This window comes from Panthera tigris, chromosome A3, assembly GCF_018350195.1.
Source record: "Panthera tigris isolate Pti1 chromosome A3, P.tigris_Pti1_mat1.1, whole genome shotgun sequence".
In the NCBI taxonomy this organism is placed as follows: Eukaryota; Metazoa; Chordata; class Mammalia; order Carnivora; family Felidae; genus Panthera; species Panthera tigris.
In genome coordinates, this window is record NC_056662.1 from 117905307 (window position 1) to 117924240 (window position 18934).

General features: G+C 53.2%; 2 protein-coding genes across 9 annotated transcripts in view; both read right to left on the reverse strand.

Moving 5' to 3' along the window:
* Nucleotides 1–2931: 2931 nt before the first annotated feature.
* TMEM214 (transmembrane protein 214) lies at nucleotides 2932–12648 on the reverse strand. 2 transcript variants are annotated; one of them, XM_042982313.1, is made up of 17 exons: nucleotides 12450–12647; nucleotides 11330–11529; nucleotides 9386–9536; nucleotides 8954–9088; nucleotides 8615–8697; nucleotides 8070–8175; nucleotides 7879–7960; nucleotides 7265–7366; nucleotides 6763–6904; nucleotides 6285–6376; nucleotides 5961–6009; nucleotides 5662–5775; nucleotides 5373–5490; nucleotides 4706–4802; nucleotides 4347–4515; nucleotides 4066–4217; nucleotides 2932–3855 (listed from the first exon to the last, which is right to left on the reverse strand). In XM_042982313.1, the coding sequence occupies exons 1-17, from the start codon at nucleotides 12592–12594 to the stop codon at nucleotides 3729–3731; spliced, it is 2064 nt and encodes a 687-aa protein (XP_042838247.1). In that variant the 5' UTR covers nucleotides 12595–12647; the 3' UTR covers nucleotides 2932–3728. The 2 variants fall into 2 exon arrangements, with proteins under 2 accessions (XP_042838247.1, XP_042838248.1); XM_042982314.1 differs by lacking the exon at nucleotides 2932–3855 and having other exon boundaries at nucleotides 4126–4217; nucleotides 4706–4827; nucleotides 12450–12648.
* Nucleotides 12649–17810: 5162 nt separating this feature from the next.
* Nucleotides 17811–18934, reverse strand: part of MAPRE3 (microtubule associated protein RP/EB family member 3) — a 53644-nt gene continuing 52520 nt past the window's right edge. For all 7 annotated transcript variants that reach the window (XM_042982321.1, XM_042982318.1, XM_042982317.1 and 4 more), the window contains 3 exons: nucleotides 18477–18631; nucleotides 18207–18359; nucleotides 17811–17962 (listed from right to left, as the gene is read on the reverse strand). In XM_042982321.1, coding sequence (XP_042838255.1) covers nucleotides 17894–17962; nucleotides 18207–18359; nucleotides 18477–18631 — 377 coding nt within the window. In that variant the 3' untranslated portion in view covers nucleotides 17811–17893. The remainder of the gene's footprint in view (nucleotides 17963–18206; nucleotides 18360–18476; nucleotides 18632–18934) is intronic.

Here is an 18934-nt window from a genome sequence, read left to right on the forward strand (position 1 = left end):
CCAAATGCTACCACTGTGTCCGAGAGTGTTAATTTGGGCAGTTTTCTTGGCTCAGTCTTTAGTGTGCCCATTGACTCTCTTTCTTGAGGGGAAGGATGCTGGTAAACCGAACTTTTTTTTTTTTTTTTAAAGACAAGATTCCCATAACATACAATGAACCGTTTTAAAGTATGAACGGTTCAGTAGCACTTCGTGCATTCACAGTATTATGCAAATTATCATTTCTCTCTAGTTTCAAAACTCATTTTTTTCATCACCCTAGAAGAACATCCTGTACTCTTTAAGTAATCATTCCCCACCACCACTCCCCCACTCCCCGACCTGTGCCCCTGCCCAGGCAACCACTAACCTGCTTTTTCTCTATGGCTTTGCCTATTCTGGAGATCCCATATAAGAGAAATAATAAAATATGTGACCTTTTGTGTCCGATTTCTTCCACTTGTCAAAATGTTTTTGAGACTCTTCCGGGTTGTGTTACGTGTCAGCACCTTCTCCCTTTTGGTGGTTGCATAATATTCCATTGTATCACTATACCATTTTGTTTATCCATCTATTGATGGGCATTTGGGCTGTTCCCACCTTTTAACTTTTATGAATAACAGTGCTATAAACATTCATGTACAAGTTTCTGTGTGGATATGTGTTTTTATCTTGGGTGTATAGGAGTGACATTGCTGGGGTTTGTGGTAATTATATGTTTAACTCTTTGAGGAACCACCAAATTTTTTCCACACTGACTGAACCATTTTATATTCCCACCAGCAATGTAGGAGGGTTCTAATTTCTCCACATCCTTGCCAACGCTCTTCTGGATACTTTTATTATAGCCCATTTTCAACAAATTGAGCTCAATTATAAGCATTTTCCTATGTCCTTGGAGAGTCTTTGAAATCATCGTTTGAACAGGCAGGCATGCCCGTCTCCGTGGGAAACGCTCCACCCCAGGGGTGATGGCATTTGAGAAGGGACTGGCAATGCTACAGGTGAGTCTAGCGACACCATGTTTTGGGGAAGTCAGACCACCCATTAAGCTGCCCTGCTGTAAACCTGGCGCTATAGGTACACATCCAGAAACGTGCTTTAAGCCTTTTGGGAAGAAGTGTTTCAAATGAGTCATGTACCAGAACTCGCAGGCCCATACAGGAGTTGGTAAGAGATTGATAAAAGATAACCATACTCAAACTGCCCTTCGTTTTTTGGGGCATGTTATCTGTAGAACTCCAGCTGTGTAAAAAGTAAAGTTACAATGGCCAAATGTGACCTTCTGAGGCGTCAGGTGACTTCTGTTCCTCCAGTAACACCCGTCATCATAGGGTGATAGCCCACCTGTCAGCCTGGGTCTGCTTGTCTAGTCCACACTAGGTCGGTTCACCGGCTCAGCTTAGATGCTTGTGCATGGACAGGTCTGCCAAATGTGAAACTTCTGGGTGTCTGGTTTAGCTTTATTGGACAGCAGGTGCAGTGTTGGACTACTTCTCTTGACACCGGAGAAATTCTGGACAATTCCAATAACAGGTCAAACAATGGGGTTTATCAAATAAAGCCAATTAGGGTGTCAGTGTCCCTATGAAAAGCTGTGGAGGCCCCAGCCAACCTGATTACACGTTGTACCCCAGGATTCTAGGTCAGAAACTAAACAAACCCAGCAAGGTAAATCTCGTACACACTAGAAACCAACTCAGCACTCCTAAGTGGCGTTCTTTGATTTGCTGGATTGTGACAGTCCAGCAGCGTTGGTGATTCAATGTCATCATAGGACAGGGTCGTCATTTTACTTGTCCTATGCTGTTGCCAAGCCAGGCTCACAGCAGCCCTTCCTTCAACTTGCCTTGAATTCAGGCCAGTTAGAAGGATTCGCTGTTCTTAAGAATTGCACCTGTTTCTGATTGGGAAGAAGTGAGGTCTTGGGACCCTTGGACAGTCCTGCCTAGCAGTCCCAGACCTTAGCTGCCAGGTGGGTTTTTTCCCTTGGGAAAAATGGTCGTGGTCACCTGCCACTAGGAGCAGGGTTCTGCCCAACGTGGACTGTTTAACGCTCGACAGGGAAGAGTTACATCCTAACAAGGGAAGAGAACACAACGGGAGACGCCATTGTACTCATGACCTCACTTTGTGCCATGATTTTTCTACGCTGGCTACTCGATAGGCAGAGTCTCAGGGCAACAACTGAATGGGAAAGTGGTAGCTGGCTATCATCCTGCTGTCATCTCAGGGTTTGATGGAAGCAGGAACCAGCCTGGGGGGGTTGGAGTGGACAGCGCACCTCTAGCACTGCTTACATTTCAAACATTAGAATCTTGAGGTGAGAGTGGAAAGCCTGTGCAGCTCTCTTACGGTCCCCGGTCAAAAACAAAAAGGGGCTTTGGTGATAGGCCCTTGACTCGTGTGTCTTTCGGAGTCCTACATCTTTCACTCCTTGCCTTATAAAACTAATTAATAAATTAAGGTCCCGGCAAGGTGCCTGGCTGGCTCTGTCCGAGAGCATGTGACTCTCTGATCTCAGGGTTGTGAGTTCAAGCCCCACATTGGGCATGGAGCCTACCTAAAAACAAATAAAAATACAAATAAAAATAAAATGAAGGTCCTAGCAAGGAAGAGAACACCACCAATCACAGACCAAGAATTCCCCTAGGAAACTCTCCCTGCTTTTTCCAGCTTAAAATAGTCAAGCCAGTAAGGTAGGTGTTGGGACACGAATCATAGTGGCAAGTGAGACAATATGATTAGGGCAGCAAAAGGAGCGTCTGGAATCCTCAACAGGTCCAAGTTTAGAGTAATGGGCGTGAGCTTTCCCTGCCAGAACCTCCCCTGCAGCCAGTGGCTACAACCTCCAGGAGGCAGGGGGCCAAAGGAGAACACGCATATGCCCAGTGTTTCGCTGTCCCGTTCACAACCACGGGAATCCCGACGTGACGATGCGGACAGGAAAGCTGGCAATCACACCGGTGTCCTTTATTCCACCCAGTAGGCATACCCAGGGGCCACATGCTGAATCCCGTCTCGATGGGCTGCTGGAAGGTTCACTGGGCCCGAGGCACACAACCACCTGGGCTTTGCTCTCCAGGCAGACGGTAGGGCTGGGCGGCAGAGATAAGCTGAACCTTGAGGCAGAGTCCCCCAGCAACAAAGGGGAGTGGAGAGTAAGGAAGTAGGACCGTGATGGAGGAGGGGCAGTGAGGGGCCTCAAAGGACTTAAGTTGGGCATTTGGAGGTGAAAGGCCTTTCCGGCCAGCCCTCACGTCCACCGACAGTCACGCCCAGGCTGTGGGTTGAGGCGAGGCCGCTGTCGCCCACTACGGTGCTATATTCTTCTGGAGGCCCCTCTCCTTGTTCCACCGTGACCAAATTCTGGGAGCAGGAATCACTCATCAAAAGAATGCAGATGTCACTCAGTGGAGTCCCACCACTTTGGAGAGGAGCTGTTTTGGGGCTTCGGAGATGAGATGGAAGGAAGTGGAGAGCAGGAGACCAGAATGGGCTACAGAGGCTACCGGCCTGAGGACAGAGGCCGGGAGCTACATGCAACAGGGCCAGGCAAGTGTTCAGTGGGATCAGGGGTAGGAGGCTGAGATGCCTCTGGGCTCAGTCCCCACCAAAGGTAGAAGAAGTGGGGCAGAGGCCACTAGCCACTTGCCTAGGAGACAGAACTCGGGCGCCAAGTAAAAAAGACTCCTTTGCGGAAACCCCCCAGCAGTCTCCGAGGGCTGCCCCAGACAGGGACGCGGGGCCTATTGCTGGGATATCATGGCAAGTGCCCAGTCCAAGAAAGCCACGGTGATGTCCTGTAGGCAGAGCCAGGTCCAGCGGGCAGCCGCACTGAGCTGTGTCCTCACGCAGTCCCAAGTCACCTCACCTCTGGGAGGAAAGCAGAACATTTGTGGGGGTTGGGAGGCGGTGTCAAGTCACAGGGTCGCAGCTCAGACCCACAACCCGCATCCCGGAGTCGCCGAGGGACGCTTGACCGCTGGGGCGGGGCACAGGGAGAGACTGGACGGAGAGCCCTGTCCCTGGGGAAAGGGCAGGGGGCTCCGGGGCTCCCGCTGCAGCGCTGGACGCGGCTCTCACCTGCACACCTCATGGCAGCGCTCCTGGGCCCGGGCCAGGGCCTCTAGCAGGATGTGCCACAGCGGCAGCAACACACTGTGGTAAAGCAGCAGGAGCAGCTCCTTCAGAGACCGGAGCAGCTGCATCAGGGTGTCGGGGAGCTGGATCTGTAGCTGGAGCACAGAGCATGGGGGCGGTTAGAGCACCGGGAGAACGCATCCTGGTCCTGAGGACCCGCTCCACATGGGGCTGCACCTTCCGGCCCCTGGGCAGACCAGCCATTCTCCCTGTATCTGGCTTACCCTCTGGGAGAGGCCGGCGAGGCTGTCACCAGCCCAGGCAAGGTGGGAGGCACAGTGGGCAGAAAGGAAGCTGACTGTGGCATTGGTGTGGGTCCAGGCCAGCTGCAAACCGGGCCTCACCACGGTCAGCAGGTGGGAGCCCCAGGCTGGCAGTGTCTCCTGCAGCCAGCTGTACAAGATGGAGGGGAGAAAGGAAGGCCGAGTTTCCTCAGACAGCTCGGCTCCCCTGAGAACAGCTGGGGGGAAGGAAGGCCTTGGGGAGGGAAAACTGCCATCGTTCCCGACCGATACCGCCACCACCTCGAACACCAAGCCCTCTCCCCGCCACCTCCTTTCTCCCCTCCCCAGGCGGAGCTCACCTGTAGCCTTGCAGGCTGTAGGAGTAGACCTTGGCACATACGTGCTGGCCAGCAGGCAAGAACCCAGATGATTGAAGCAACCGGCCAGAGAGGGAGGCTGAGTAAAGGGGGCCCGTGGTGAGCTGGGGGGCAAGGGGGACAGGGAGTGGGGAGACAGACACTACAGGCCCCAGAGCAGGCCCAGTGGGGGATGTAGCAGAACACAGCGTGCTCACAGGGCTGCAGAGCTGGCTCCAGTCTGCTCTGGAGCATGCTCGCTTGGAGGGAGGGGTGCAGGCCTGGGGAGCTGAGCCCATTTCTCCTGCTGGGCCGGGTGAATGGGAATGAGGCAGCCAGACAGGTGTCAGGAAGCCTGGGTTGAAGGGTCCACCCGTCTACTTACCAGCCGTGATCTGAAGCTAATTGGTAAATGTGACCCTCAATTTCCTCAGGAGTTAAAAAGGAGATAACACTTTCTCAAACAAGACCGTGCATACACAAGCATTTCTACACTACAAAGCAACAGTCCAATCTGAAGTGGTAATGTCACAGTTGTGGACAGAAAAGCCTGCCTGGAAAGGTTTCTTCTGTAGGATTAGGACAAGGCTGTATTAGGGGCAGTGGCCACTACACCTAGCTCCGTGCCTCACCCTCGTGCTATCTTCCTCACCTGCCAATCACTGCTTACCCTGGAAAGAGCTATGTGACCGGAAGTCATGGCACAGGAAACCTACGGCAAAGATCAGCACCAGTAGGAGCAGCCGTGTCCAGGGCAGCCGGTAGCCCCGTGCCTGCTGCAACAGGCCCTACGAGGGGAGGGGGAAGGACCGGTGGTCAGAAGGGAAGGGGGTGGTCCTCGCCTCCTAAGGCGGGCCTCAAGCCAGGCCTCCTCCCCTCCAGGGACAGGTGGGGCGGAGAATGTGCTGAGCCACAGGTGTAGGACGGTGCGCGGGCTGGGGAGGGCTGGGTGCTGGTACCTTGCAGGCTGTGTCACAGGTGACGGCATCCTGGTTGTTGCAGCTGCCCTTCCTTAGCAGCTCCTGGTTGGTAAGCTTGAAGGACTGAATGGTTTCTTGCAAAGACTTCTGTGTCTATCGGATAAGAAAAGTCTGGGTTGAGAGGACAGCATTCAGTCTGTAAGGGAACCGAGCCTCCACCCTGTTTCACTGTCCACGCAGTGAATACAGTGCCTTCTCAGGGAGGGGGGCAGTGGTTGAAGGGTACGAACCCAGAACCCAGACGAGGCTCAGCCTGCCATGTCCTCCCAGCTCCTCACCTTCTTGGGAATCTGCTCCCAGGACCTGAGCAGGTGTTCCAGCAGCAGGCTATGGGGAAAGCACAACCCCTTGCAATCAGGGGGCCCACTTGGCCCTTCCCGTCCTTCCGTCCCCCTTTAGGCCCTGGCTCCTTCACTTCCCTCCCACAGTGGGCAGCTTCCTAGAGGCCACCCCAGCAACGTTCCCGCTCAATTTGAGAGGCGCGGACCCAAAGGACAGGGACAGATTTTCCCCTTCTACTTCTAGGCTAGGGACAGGTGGGGAAGCATGGATTAGGCTTCTCTGTATGGACTGGAGGTGGGCAGCCCCCCACCCCCACCTGCCTGGACTGTGACAAGTGCTTGGGGTACAGCTGCCTCCAGACACTGGCGCTGAGGGGGTCCACCGTCAGGCACTCGGTCAGGCTGCTCAGGAGCTGCATAGGGGACAGGAGAAACTGCTGGGGCCTGGGGCTGGCTGGAGGGGAGGGTGCTGAGAGGTAACCCCTGGCCCCCAAGTGGGGCAGCCCAGGCAACACACCCATCCCAGAGAATGGGGAAATCATGCCAAGACCCCAGAAATGTCTGAGAGGTCGTAACGGGGAGGCTGTAACTCCCAACCCAGAGCTTGAGCTGGAAGGTCACCCGTCCACAAGAGGCAGGACATCAGAGACCAGCTTAGCTCCATCCTCGTGAGGGTGGTGTGCGAGTGGGGCGGGTGGCTATCAGGAGCTAAGGAGGTGCCCAGGAAACGGGTCCCATGAAGGCAGGGACCTCACCAGCAGGTAGGGACCTCTGCAGCGGCCTCCCACCACTTCCTCACCTCTTTCTTCATCTCAGGAGGGCAGCTAGGGGTGGCTCTGGACAGGAAGGAGGGGAAGTACGTATGCAGGATGGATTCCGGCCTCGCCCCAAACGCCAGCACCTTCAGTCGGGGGTAGAGCTGACACAGCTGCTCCTGCAGGCTGGGGTGGGGGTGGGGAGGAGAGCCAGGCACAGGCTCTAAATGGAGCTATGTGATGTGTCCCTTTTCCTGCCCGAGAGAGGGGAGTCGCTAAGGGCGTTATAATGGCAAGGAGTCTTTTCAAACACAGAGAGTCCCCGGAAAATCTGTTGAAGTCATGGATCTTCTCCCCAGGAAAATGTCCATATGGCAATGATACTTGAGGGCCCACACAATCTCAGGAGGTTCACCGACCCCTTGAACCTTGCAGGTTGAGAATCTCAAATTTAGGATGGTTGGAGAAGAGGGGACAGGAAATATGTTGCCTGCTCCTGACTCTGCTGGGATCCTTCACAGCAGGTGTGCCCCAGGGTAGTCCTACCTGGGTGTCAGGGAGTTGTTGGGCATGTAGGCAAAGTCCAGAAGTGGGAAGAAGTCCTTGGGGCCAATCATGCCAAAGCCCTTGGTGAGGTTGGGGTGCATCCTATGGGGGAAGGAAGGAATAGACTTGTGGAGACTACCATACAGGCTGTGAACCCAGCTAAACCCGACACCTAGGGAAATGGGCATAAACCCTGCCCCACCCCCTACCCCTTAATAGCTTCTTTCCTTTCCTTCCTCACATTCTGATCAGGAGGGGCTGGTCCTGGTTTTCCTCACATGTATGGAGGCCAGGATCACAGCATCCCGTTTTGCTGAAACAGCTACTTTGTGTTTTTTTGTTTTAAATTTTTTAAAAAGTTTTTTTAAAATTTATTTTGAGGGAGGGAGCATGAGCAGGGGAGCGGCAGAGAGAGGGAGAGAGAGAGAATCCCAAGCAGGCTCAGCACCGTCAGTGCAGAGCCGGATGCAGGGCTCAAACCCACAAACCATGAGATCATGACCCGAGCCAAAATCAGGAGTCAGATGCTCAACTGACCGAGGTGCCCCCGAACCAGGAACTTTGGACACCATAAGCCTTCCTGGCTGACCCCCGCCACCCCCCCAGTTACTCACAGGAGCAGCCGATCCAGGTATGCAATGGCGAAGGGAGACAGAGACTTGATGCCCAGCACAGGCAGCATGATCCCTAGCCACACTGAGGAGACAAAGTTCAGGGAGGAAGACTCAGGCTCGGACCCACTGGGGATGTTAAAAAGCTTACTGCTTCCAAGACCACCCTTCTTCCTGCCCCCCTTCTCTGTTACCTTTCAGTCCTTCAGTGAGGTTGGTAAAACCTGCTTGACCCAGGGCCCACATGATGGTCAGACACTTCGCTGGACGGCTCTGGTGAGACCTTAGCAGTTCCAGGAACTGAGGAGACCGGTGGGAAAGGCAGGTTGGGATGGGGCAAAGCACCAGGAGCACCCCAACGCCAGGCAGGAAGAGATGTCAACAGGGAGACAAGGGACAGGCCACGGAGCAGTGGAGTAGTACAGGGTAGTGATTCAGAGCATGTGCTCTGGCACCAGGCTGTGGCCTTCGTCCATACTTTCCGCTTACTAGTTTACTAACTCTAGGAAAGTTACTGAACCCCTCCGCAGCTCAACCTTCTCCTCTATAAAATGAGAGTAACGGCAGTACCTACCTCACGTACATACAAAGCACATCCAGGGCAAGCACTAGCAGCATTAGCCATCAATACTGGTCTTACAGGGTCTTCTACTACCCCTTAACTCGGTCCAGAGTGTAGATTCTGCCCAGCCTCCCCAGTCCTAGCCTCCTGGTGTCCCCACCACCAGCCTGAGCTCACCTTGCCCAGGTTCGTGGTGGCAATCCTGGGCTTGTCCTGCAGAATGGCCTGGATACAGATGCGGTAACCATGTAGTGACTCCCCTGAAGAGACATGTGTTCTCAGACATACATACCCTACTTGACATCCCAAATCTGAAATCTCCCTTCTAGCAGCTGTGAGCCCAGAACGCAGGCCCAGCGACTTCTAACTTTCTCTTTCCAAAAGAGTGTGGAGATTGGCACATTTCCCTGCTGGAAACAGAACCACCCAGCCCATCTGGAAGTAGAAAAAAGGGACTAGTAGGTTTCCAAGATGGGGGGGGGGGGGGAGCTAACCCTCACAGGGGGGCCCACTCACCTGGCGTCTTATCCAGTTCTTGCAGCATAGTGAACAGACAGTGGTCAAAAAAGAGCTCCAGAGACCCTGCAGCCTTGGCCAGTAGCCCTCGGATGATCCCACGCAGCTCCCGGTTTACCAGGCTGTAGGGATAATCTGGGGCCGACAGGCCTCCACATGAGTGCTAGGACCAGAAGCTTCTGCAGCTCTGTGCACTCCCTGAGGATGGGGAGTGCAGGCAGAGGCCCCCTGCACTGAGGCTGGCATCCTCCCTATCCCAGTGAGGCCCAGGCACTGTCACAGCTGTTATGATTCGAGAACATCTCTGATTCACGCACAGGAATCAGGACAGGGTAGGGGCACTGGGCTCTTTTACTAACTCATGTGCTGACGCACAGCCCTTTCGGTGTTTTCTTGAACTGGTCGGATTTTGAGGGAGTCAGAAGAACTAACCGTGAGTGTGCTGGCTTAGAGTGGGTTCACTTAGAGGCGCTTGGAGCTTGTAGTTGAGATAGCTGGCCAGGTCCTTCAACCACACGGATGGGTTTCCAGAGAACACGCTCTGGCTCTTGTCTAGCTCTTTCTGCAGAGCTGCCACGTCCAGCTGCCAGGGACACAAGCCCCCCGTGGTGCGTTATGAGTGAGTACAGGGAAACAGGACAGAGGTGGGAAAACGGGTGAACTAGGTGAAGGCAGAAGAAAAAAGGGTTTCTGCTTTTAAGTGTTAAGTATGCGGAATGCCACAATATTGCTGCACCCGGATATTTGGGGAAAAGAGTACAGCTGGGATTGCTGATCTCAAGGCCCAATACTCTTTTTTTTTTTTTTTTTTTTTTTTTTTTTTTTTTTTTTTTATATGTATTAACTCATTTAATTCTTGTAATAATATAAACTGGGTTCCATTATTATCCATACTTTACATATACACGAAACAAGCATTGAAAGAATAAGTAACTTGACCAAGGCTATAGAGTCAGTTTCCTGATTTGTAAGTAGTAATGGTAACAAACATGTTAATAACAGTGTTTTACCATTTACAATGTCATCCTGAGTATATTTTTCTCTCTAACCCTCAAAACACCCTTAAGATCAATAATGAAGTTATTAGCTTATCTGTTTCACAAATGAAGTCACTTCAGAAGTTTTATAACTAGAGCTCAAGCCAGGTCTTCTGACCATGTTTTCATTTTCTTTGCACTCTGGTTTCTTTTTTTTTTTTTTTTTTTTTTTTTTTTTTTTTTTTTTTTTTTTTTTTTTTTCCTGTAGTGTTTATTTATTTATTTATTTTTTTTTTTTAATTTTATTTTATTTTTTTTTTTATTTTTTAATATATGAAATTTACTGTCAAATTGGTTTCCATACAACACCCAGTGCTCATCCCAAAAGGTGCCCTCCTCAATACCCATCACCCACCCTGCCCTCCCTCCCACCCTGCCCTCCCTCCCACCCCCCATCAACCCTCAGTTTGTTCTCAGTTTTTAACAGTCTCTAATGCTTTGGCTCTCTCCCACTCTAACCTCTTTTTTTTTTTTTTTTTTCCTTCCCCTCCCCCATGGGTTTCTGTTATGTTTCTCAGGATCCACATAAGAGTGAAACCATATGGTATCTGTCTTTCTCTGTATGGCTTATTTCACTTAGCATCACACTCTCCAGTTCCATCCATGTTGCTACAAAAGGCCATATTTCATTTTTTCTCATTGCCACGTAGTATTCCATTGTGTATATAAACCACAATTTCTTTATCCATTCATCAGTTGATGGACATTTAGGCTCTTTCCATAATTTGGCTATTGTTGAGAGTGCCGCTATAAACATTGGGGTACAGGTGCCCCTATGCATCAGTACTCCTGTATCCCTTGGATAAATTCCTAGCAGTGCTATTGCTGGGTCATAGGGTAGGTCTATTTTTAATTTTCTGAGGAACCTCCACACTGCTTTCCAGAGCGGCTGCACCAATTTGCATTCCCACCAACAGTGCAAGAGGGTTCCTGTTTCTCCACATCCTCTCCAGCATCTATAGTCTCCTGATTTGTTCATTTTAAGGCCCAATACTCTTAAGCCCTTCACACGTTCAAGGGGACCACATGGAAAATGAAACACTGCTGCTTCCACAGGGCGAGGAACCACAGCTGTTTCTCTCCCCTCTCCCCAGTATCCCTGGGTCTGCAAGGCTCTCCTTGCGCTAATCTAGGTTTCCCTAGAAACTTATTTCCGATCTGTCTTAAATGCAAGCATTCCACACCTTGGGATTTCTGCCCTTTCCCGAACGCCTCCTCCCAAAAGTAGTGTCTCAAATTCCGCAGGTCCCTCGGCGGCCACCGCCACCCCCTTGTTCTTTCATCTTCTCCACGCCTCACGTCCCTGTTGTCTCCCCACCTAAAGTCTAGGCACACTCACAGCTTTCAGTGCCTCCTCCAGGCTGCGGAAGCGACCCTGCTTCTGGTTTTGGTTGGCGAGGGTTGCCGCCTTCTTAGTCTGCTTCTTGTTCCCGGGTTTCTTGGGCTCCACAGCAGGGGGTGGAACTTGCTCCTTATTCTGCCGCTTCAGGATTCTCTCAAAGCCCCGCTCATAAAGGGTGCTTGTCGTCTGAATTGGAGCTGGGGTAATGACAAGCAGAGAAAGGGGGACCATCCTTGAGTCATGAGGGCCTCACGGGAACAGCGGCGCCTTCCCCCACATTGTCACCAAATTCGTCTCCAGTGGGGAGCCTGCCTCAATGCCCCTTCTTGCGTCCTGCTTAAGGAGCAGGGCGGGCAGCCCTCCCGGTTGCTTCTTTCAGTCATGGCAGCTCTTGAGTTCATAGGCTCTTTCAGAGAGGTGAGGCATTTCTTTATTAGATAAATCAGAGTACGTGGGAACTAGCAGAGGAGTAGGATACAGAGGGCTGGCTTCCTTGGTGAGTGGCTACCAGTCTGGGAGGTCAGGACTTTTCTGTCTTGGTTCCAGTGTGACAACTCTATAATCAACAAGTGGCAAGCTCTTTCCACTCTCCAGGAGACTTCGAGGAAAGAGGCGCCACTTAAATACTCGCTGGGTGTTGAGAATGAGTGGTGGGGTCGTTCCTTCCGCTGCCGGGCCCCCCCCCATCAGTCTCCCCCCCCCCCCCCCCCCCGCCACCCCAGTACCTGCTGGTTACTCAAGGAGGCGGCACCGAGCACGATGAAGCCGGCTGCCTCTCCCCAGCTCTCAGACATTGGCCCCAGAGGCCAGGCTAGGGCCGGGAACAGCTGGTAGGGTGTGTGCAGACAGCAGTCCTGGTCCCCTCTGACATGTGACCCCGGGAAAGGACACCTAACTCCACTGGGCCTCGGTTAACTCATCTGCGAGGCGAGGACAGCTCCCTGGTAGCGCTGTCTACCTCCTGAGACTCAAGAGGCGACGCACGGCAGCGCTCGCCGAACAGGGGGTGCCGATCGGCAGGACAGCCCAGGGGCTCGGGTGGCTGCTCGCTACCTCGCCGGAGGGGCAGGCCCGGGGCCGGGAGGCGGCGCTGGCGGCCGGCCGGGTGGGTACTCACGGGTCAGGTCGTATTTCCACACACCGTTCGCCTCCCCGAGAGCCCGGCGGTCCCCTCCGCCGCTTCTACCACTGCCGCCGGCCCCGGGCCGCCGCCCTTTCCTCACCACCTCCCAGCGCCCCCCACCAGCCGCCTTGGCTGCCATGGCTCCGACCCTCCCGCCACTGCCACCTCCCTGGGCTTTCCGGTCCGGCGCGGATGCACCGCGCTCTGCCACGTCTCCTCGCAGGGCCCCGCGGCGCGTGACGCCGACCGCAAGGCAGCCTGGGACTTGTAGTCTTTCGTTTTCGCCGCGTTATCTCTAGCAAGGTATCGGGTCGGGCCGGGCGGCTGGGGTCGCCTTCGTAGCAAAAAAAAAAAAAAAAAAAAAAAAAAAAAAAAAAAAAAAAAAAAAAAAATCCACGCAAAGGCGTTGAGATGAGAGGCTGTTGTGTTCAGAGCATTTTAATTGGGCATTTACTGTATGAAGGCCACTGCATTGGGTGACTTGGAAATTTAACCAATTGCGGTTTTCTTTGCTTTCTAGTGGTGCCAGAAAGATGGAATGGAACATTCTCCGTACCTTCGGGGCGAGGTTGAAGATTACATGCTTTCTCCCTTCTAGGAAAGTGCTAGTTTTTTTCTTGTTAGTGGTTAAACTTTACGTTATTGGGCTATAAAAAAAAATCTATTGTGGAAGAACAAGGAAGAGGATGGAGCTTGCGGGTAGGGGAAGTGTTTGGAGGGCAGGAAATGAAGAGCGGTGGCCCCCGCTGATAGAAGAGAAAAGTCTGGGGTTCTGGGACCGCCAGGGCTGTTTCCCCTTACAGGGAATAGGAAAGAATGGCTCTGACCCTCAGTGCAAGAGTCAGTCCCAAGTCCCAGATGTGGCAGGGAGTAATCAAGAAGAGCCCCAGACCTGAGGAACCACTCAAAGAGGTTACTGCTGACTTTCTCTGTCCCTGGAGGGCCTTCCACCAAGCTTGTAGTATCATGTGAAACCTCAAAATGTAAAGCATCCCAGTAGGGGAGGAGGAGGGGAGGAGAAATGAAAGTAACTTATTACAATTAAGGAAATGTGCTGTTTCAGTAGGAAACAATTAAGGAAATGTACACTCCTACATTTAAGGATGAGATTCATACCTGCCGTACTCAGGTACAAGACAGGCGAGGCCTTGTAGTAACAACTGAGAGAGTCCAAATTCCTACAGGATGAACAGCTTGGGAAGTGATGAGGATATCCTAAGGATATCCTAAGGATAGGAAGGAAATTAGAGAAGCCTTCCTGAAAGAGGTGGCATTTGAGATGGGTCTGGGGACAGGGAGAGTTTTCACTGGTTGGTGATCAGGACAGGTGCAAAGAACAGGCCAGCCGTATGGGTTTATTGCTTTAAGTGAAAGCCTAGAGGTGGGGCACAGCAGGGCAAAGCTGGGAAACTGGAAATAGTTCAGTGTGATGGTGTTTAATGAGATTTGGGAGGTGAAGAAGGGTGGAAAGCGATCTGAACCCATATGCTATGGTCTGCCAGAAATGTGGACTGGGAAGCCAGTGAGAAAGTGGCACAATCTACTGTTTTGGAAAAATAAGTGAGTATATGTGAAGGATAGGGTGGGGCGGGGGGAATACCTCCTGCCTGTCCTCTAGCCCCTTCTGGCCTGACTGTGGCTGACCTTGCCTCCGTTTCCTCTGAAATGGAGTGCTTTTGCCCAGGACGGTAATTGAGCTGCTCGTTCATCAGTTCATCTTTTTCAGATCATCGGTTTAGCTCTACTCGACCTCACAACAAGATCTCCTTTGCTCAACCCTTTTTGTGTCACGTGTAGGGTCACCGAAGAGATGTTCTTTTCTGAAGAGAAACAGAACGGGCGGGCTTTCCGTAGGGTCTGCCCCGTGGTGGAGGTAGTTAAAAAGGATGGGAGGGGCTTTCTTTTCTATCTTTCTTTGGCACGGTCCGACCGCTCATTTGTTGTACCTTGGTATCCAGGGGTGAGAAGTCATTCACTTACTTTGGCGCTTCTGCACTTTCTTTTTTTTAAATTTTTTTTTTCAACGTTTTTTATTTATTTTTGGCACAGAGAGAGACAGAGCATGAACCGGGGAGGGGCAGAGAGAGAGGGAGACACAGAATCGGAAACAGGCTCCAGGCTCTGAGCCATCAGCCCAGAGCCTGACGCGGGGCTCGAACTCACGGACCGCGAGATCGTGACCTGGCTGAAGTCGGACGCTTAGCCGACTGCGCCACCCAGGCGCCCCGCTTCTGCACTTTCTAAGCACCTTCTCTACCTAAGCACCTGGCACTGTGCCAGGGGGGCTAGAGGATTCACCTCACCTGCTTGTGAGGAACTCGAAGCCTGTGGGAGACAAATGTGGAGGCAGAAAATTATAGTTCACCATCTAAGTGTTCCACGAGGAAGAGACTTAGTATGATGAGGGTACCGGGAAGAGGTGGAGGAGGAGGCAGTGGCTTTATGTCCCTGAACTCTGGGCGTTCCAAGAGCAGCCTCAGACACTAGCCGTGCAGCGGACTCGGGCAGCTACCCACGTGGGGTCTGAGGGAAGAATCAAGATGTGGGGTCAAGCAGGACAGGTGGGTGTCTAGTGTGGGGGCAGGAAGGGTGAGCTCACTGAAGCAGTGTGACTTACCACATTAGATTTTTATCGCTGCCGTAACAAACTTGCCATAAACTTAGTGGATGAAAACAACACGTTTATTATCTTACAGTTCTGGAGGGCAAGAGTCTGGCAGGGTCTCACTGGGCTAACCTACGGTGTCTGCAGGACAGTGATCCATTCTGCAGGCTCTATGGGAGTATCTGTTTTTTCACCTTTCGCAGCATCGAGAAGCTGCCCGAGTTTCTTTGCTCAGGCCCCTCCCATCGTCAAAGCCAGCAGATTGAGTCCTTCTCACAGGGTATCACTCCTCTGCTCCCCTTCCACTTGTATGGACCCTGTGATTACACTGGGCCCATCTGGATAACCCACAATACTCTCCTTATTTTAAGGTCAACTGATTAGTGACTTAATTCCACTTGCAACCTTAATTCCCCTTTGTTATGTAACCTAACATATTCCGAGTTCTGGGAATTATGACCCGGACACCTTTAGGGAGGAGGCATTGTTTTGGCGACCACACCCACTTTGCTGGCGGGGTGAGGTCTTGGCCTGAAGATTAGGGCCACACAGAACAACTACTTTAACCTCTTTTTTTTTTTTTTTTTTTAATGTTTATTTATTTTAGAGAGAGACACAGAGAGACAGTATGAGCGGGTAAGGGGTAGAGAGAGGGAGACACAGAATCCGAAGCAGGCTCCAGGCTCTGAGCTGTCAGCACAGAGCCCGACGTGGGGCTCGAACTCACAAACTGCAAGATCAAGACCTAAGCTGAAGTCGGATGCTTAACCAACTGAGCCACCCGGGCACCCCTACCTCTTACAGTGTCTACCTGGAATAATGGAGGGAAAGCCCTTTGAAGTTAGGCAAGGGAATTAAAAGTCATAACGATCAATAAAAGCAGGCAAGGAACTTGTTGGGAGGAGAAAAACAGAAGTAGAATAGGGCTAGAAGTATCTATGTGGGGGTGGGAGTCAAAAGGAGGAGGTGAAGCGAATGAGGAATGACCAGGAATGAACTGCTTCTCTAAGGCTTCTATCTGGAGTCATTAGAGAAATGGCAGTGGTCTGGCAGAGGCTCAGGGAGCAGGGTCACAGGAGAAACAGTTCCAGTTTGATCATAATTCAGGATGATGAGGAAACACCTACAAGGACGACTAGCCTGCAGCCACAGAACACTCTGGAGGTCACACCTCCGTGGTCTTTGGGGATGAGCGCCGAATCGTGCGTCAAAATCTAGATTTTGACCACCTTGAGCAAGTCATGTCACAAGCAGGCCTTGGTCCCTTCATCAGTAAATGAGATGACTTTGTTTGATTGGGCCTGGTTCCCACATTCATTTCAGGGCCCTCGGTCCCTGGTCGGCTTCCGGGCCATTGGTTACGATGGCCCTTTACCGGGGCACGCACCAGGAATGTAGGGCTGTGTGGATGACGTGAGGCTTCCTGACTCCTGGTTCCTCAGAGCTTGTTCGAAGAAGGAACCACTCGGGCACTGCTGTCCTAGGCTTCAGCACTCAGAGCTGCTTGCTCTTTGTAACCCACTCAGCTCTCTCTGTCACATAATACCTTGTCCCCAGCTGGATCACAGTTGTGAGGTATATAACAATATGCGCCCCGACTGGCCCAAAGGAGACTGAACCAAAGCAACCCTTGGCCGGGCCCCCAGCCCGCCCCCAGTTACTGCCCCCACCCCCAGCCACTTTACTGGGTTGCCCATCGTCACAGCCATGGCCCCAAACTTTGTTCCTTCACGGGGATTGGGGCTTTGGGGCCTCCGTGAATTCCTTCCCTTAGAGCCCTGGCACCAGTGTTGAGAGATGGGGACTAGGTCAGAGCTGGCCTCTGAGGCCAAGCGCCATGGCAGTTTCTAGGCCTGACAGAGGATGGCAGGGCTGCAGTGCTCCATGGCCGGCACCTCTGGAGAGGGGAGTGCTCGGGAGGAGAAAAACATTGAGACCCAGGCCGTGGCTCGCTTGAGGGAGACAGGGCATGGACTTTTACCACACAAGTTTATTTAAATAAAAGTGAACACATATGCAGGCTGGGTGGCCCGAGGGGGCAGAGGCCGGGGAGGAGGGCAGATGGGAGGCAGACGAACAGGAAGGTCCAGGCAGAATCTGTGTGGTATGAACCAAGCTGCAGAAGGGGTGGCTGGGGGCCTGGGGGCGGTGCTGGGCTTCGGTGCTGGGGGCAGGGGGCCGAGGGTGGGTGAGCCTGGTGCCAGGAGGTCATTTTCATCCCTCATGTGCTCCCCCCGCCTCTCCCTGACCACCGGGGCCTCAGGCACCCCCCACTCGGTCCCCTTATCCCTCTCCCGACATCAGCCTTCCCCTCAACTACTGGGAAGTCAGAAGACAAAATAAATAAGAACGGGTGAGTCCTGCCGATGCTCCCAGCAATGGGGTAGGGATGCCAAGCCAGGCACACTGCCCCGGAGCCCCGTGCTGTCAGCCCTGGGAAAAGAACAGGTAAAGTGCAAGGAAAATCCAGTAAGTAAAAATATACCAATGACTTTGTCAAATATACAGCTGCTGGCTGTCAGGGGAGCGGGTGGCTGGCTGGGGCGGGCGGCGGCAGCGCCACCCTGGGAAGTGTTGGCCGACACAGCGTAGAGACAACGGAAATAAATAGGGGTGGAGGGGTGGACAGAGGCCTCGCCCAGCGCCCACCGGGCCTCTGCCTGCTCACCTGCCCCGTCCCCACAAGCCTCGCTCCTTGCCTGACTCCCCAGTGCTGCGGCACTGACACAAAGCACCCGGCGCCGACCGGCTGTAAGGAAAGGATTATAATGTGGGGCGGGAGCAGGGCGGGGAGGCACGGCAGCCGTGCAGTCAGCCAGGGCTGGGGCCGCCCTCAGTACTCGTCTTGGTCTTCCTGTTGGTGTTCCTCAATCTCATCGTCCTCAGGGGGTGCAAATCCTTCCTGGAGGGTGGGAAGGGAGAGGGAAGTGGTGAGCCAGGCAGGCCAGGCAGAGGGGGAGACTTCTGCTGGGAGCCAGTCCCACCTCCCCTGCTGATCTCTGTGTGACCCTGGGCTCTGACTTCAGTGGGCTCTCCCCACCCTGTTCCCCTAGGCCCCTCGGGGTGCTACCCCTTGTGGTCTGCAGGGGGCAGGATGGGGAGGGCCCAGTGGGCCTGGGACATGAGCGAGTGAAGGCAGAGCTCACCTCGGTGGCATAGAGAATGCCTATGATGCCCGAGATAACAGGGCTGTTCTCACTTTCGTGTTCCTGGCAGATGAGCTCGATGTCTCGAAGTTTGCTGAAGTAGAAGTCACGCTCCTTCTCCAGCCCATCCACCGTCAGCTTCAAATCCAATAGCTGCTTGGGGACAAGGCGGTGTTCAGGCCAGAGGCCCCTGCCCCAGACTCCCCTTCCCACCCAAGGTCCTGGCTTTTGTTGAGGGCTCTCTCAGTGACCCTCGCCCACCCTACTCACCTGCTGATTGAGTTCGAGAATCTGGGCATCGGTCTCATGGCCGCCATTCCGGGCTGATGGGGGGTTCTTCCGGAGGATGCAGGGTGGGGCCACATTGCTCAGCCGGCCAGAGGTCTGCATGTTTTTGGGGCCTGTGGGGGACGTCCTCTGTGGAACTGCCCAGAGGAGAAAGGTCGGATGGGGCCACGTGAGCCCACGGCTCGTGGGGCCTGAGACAGCCTGGTGTGATGACTGCGGGGGCAGGCCCATGCGAAAGGCAGGCACTCTTGCCCTCCCCTCCTCTCCCACTCGGGAGGGGCATCGACATCTAGACCTCAAGCCATGGCCACACTGACACCACAGCAGCCGGGCAGCTCTTTGGCAAGCCTGGGAGAGCAGGGACTATAGGGAAGCAAAGAAGGTATGAGGTGTGGGGAGGGGGGGAGCTGGCCTGAGGGAGAAGTGAGAGCAACCAGGAA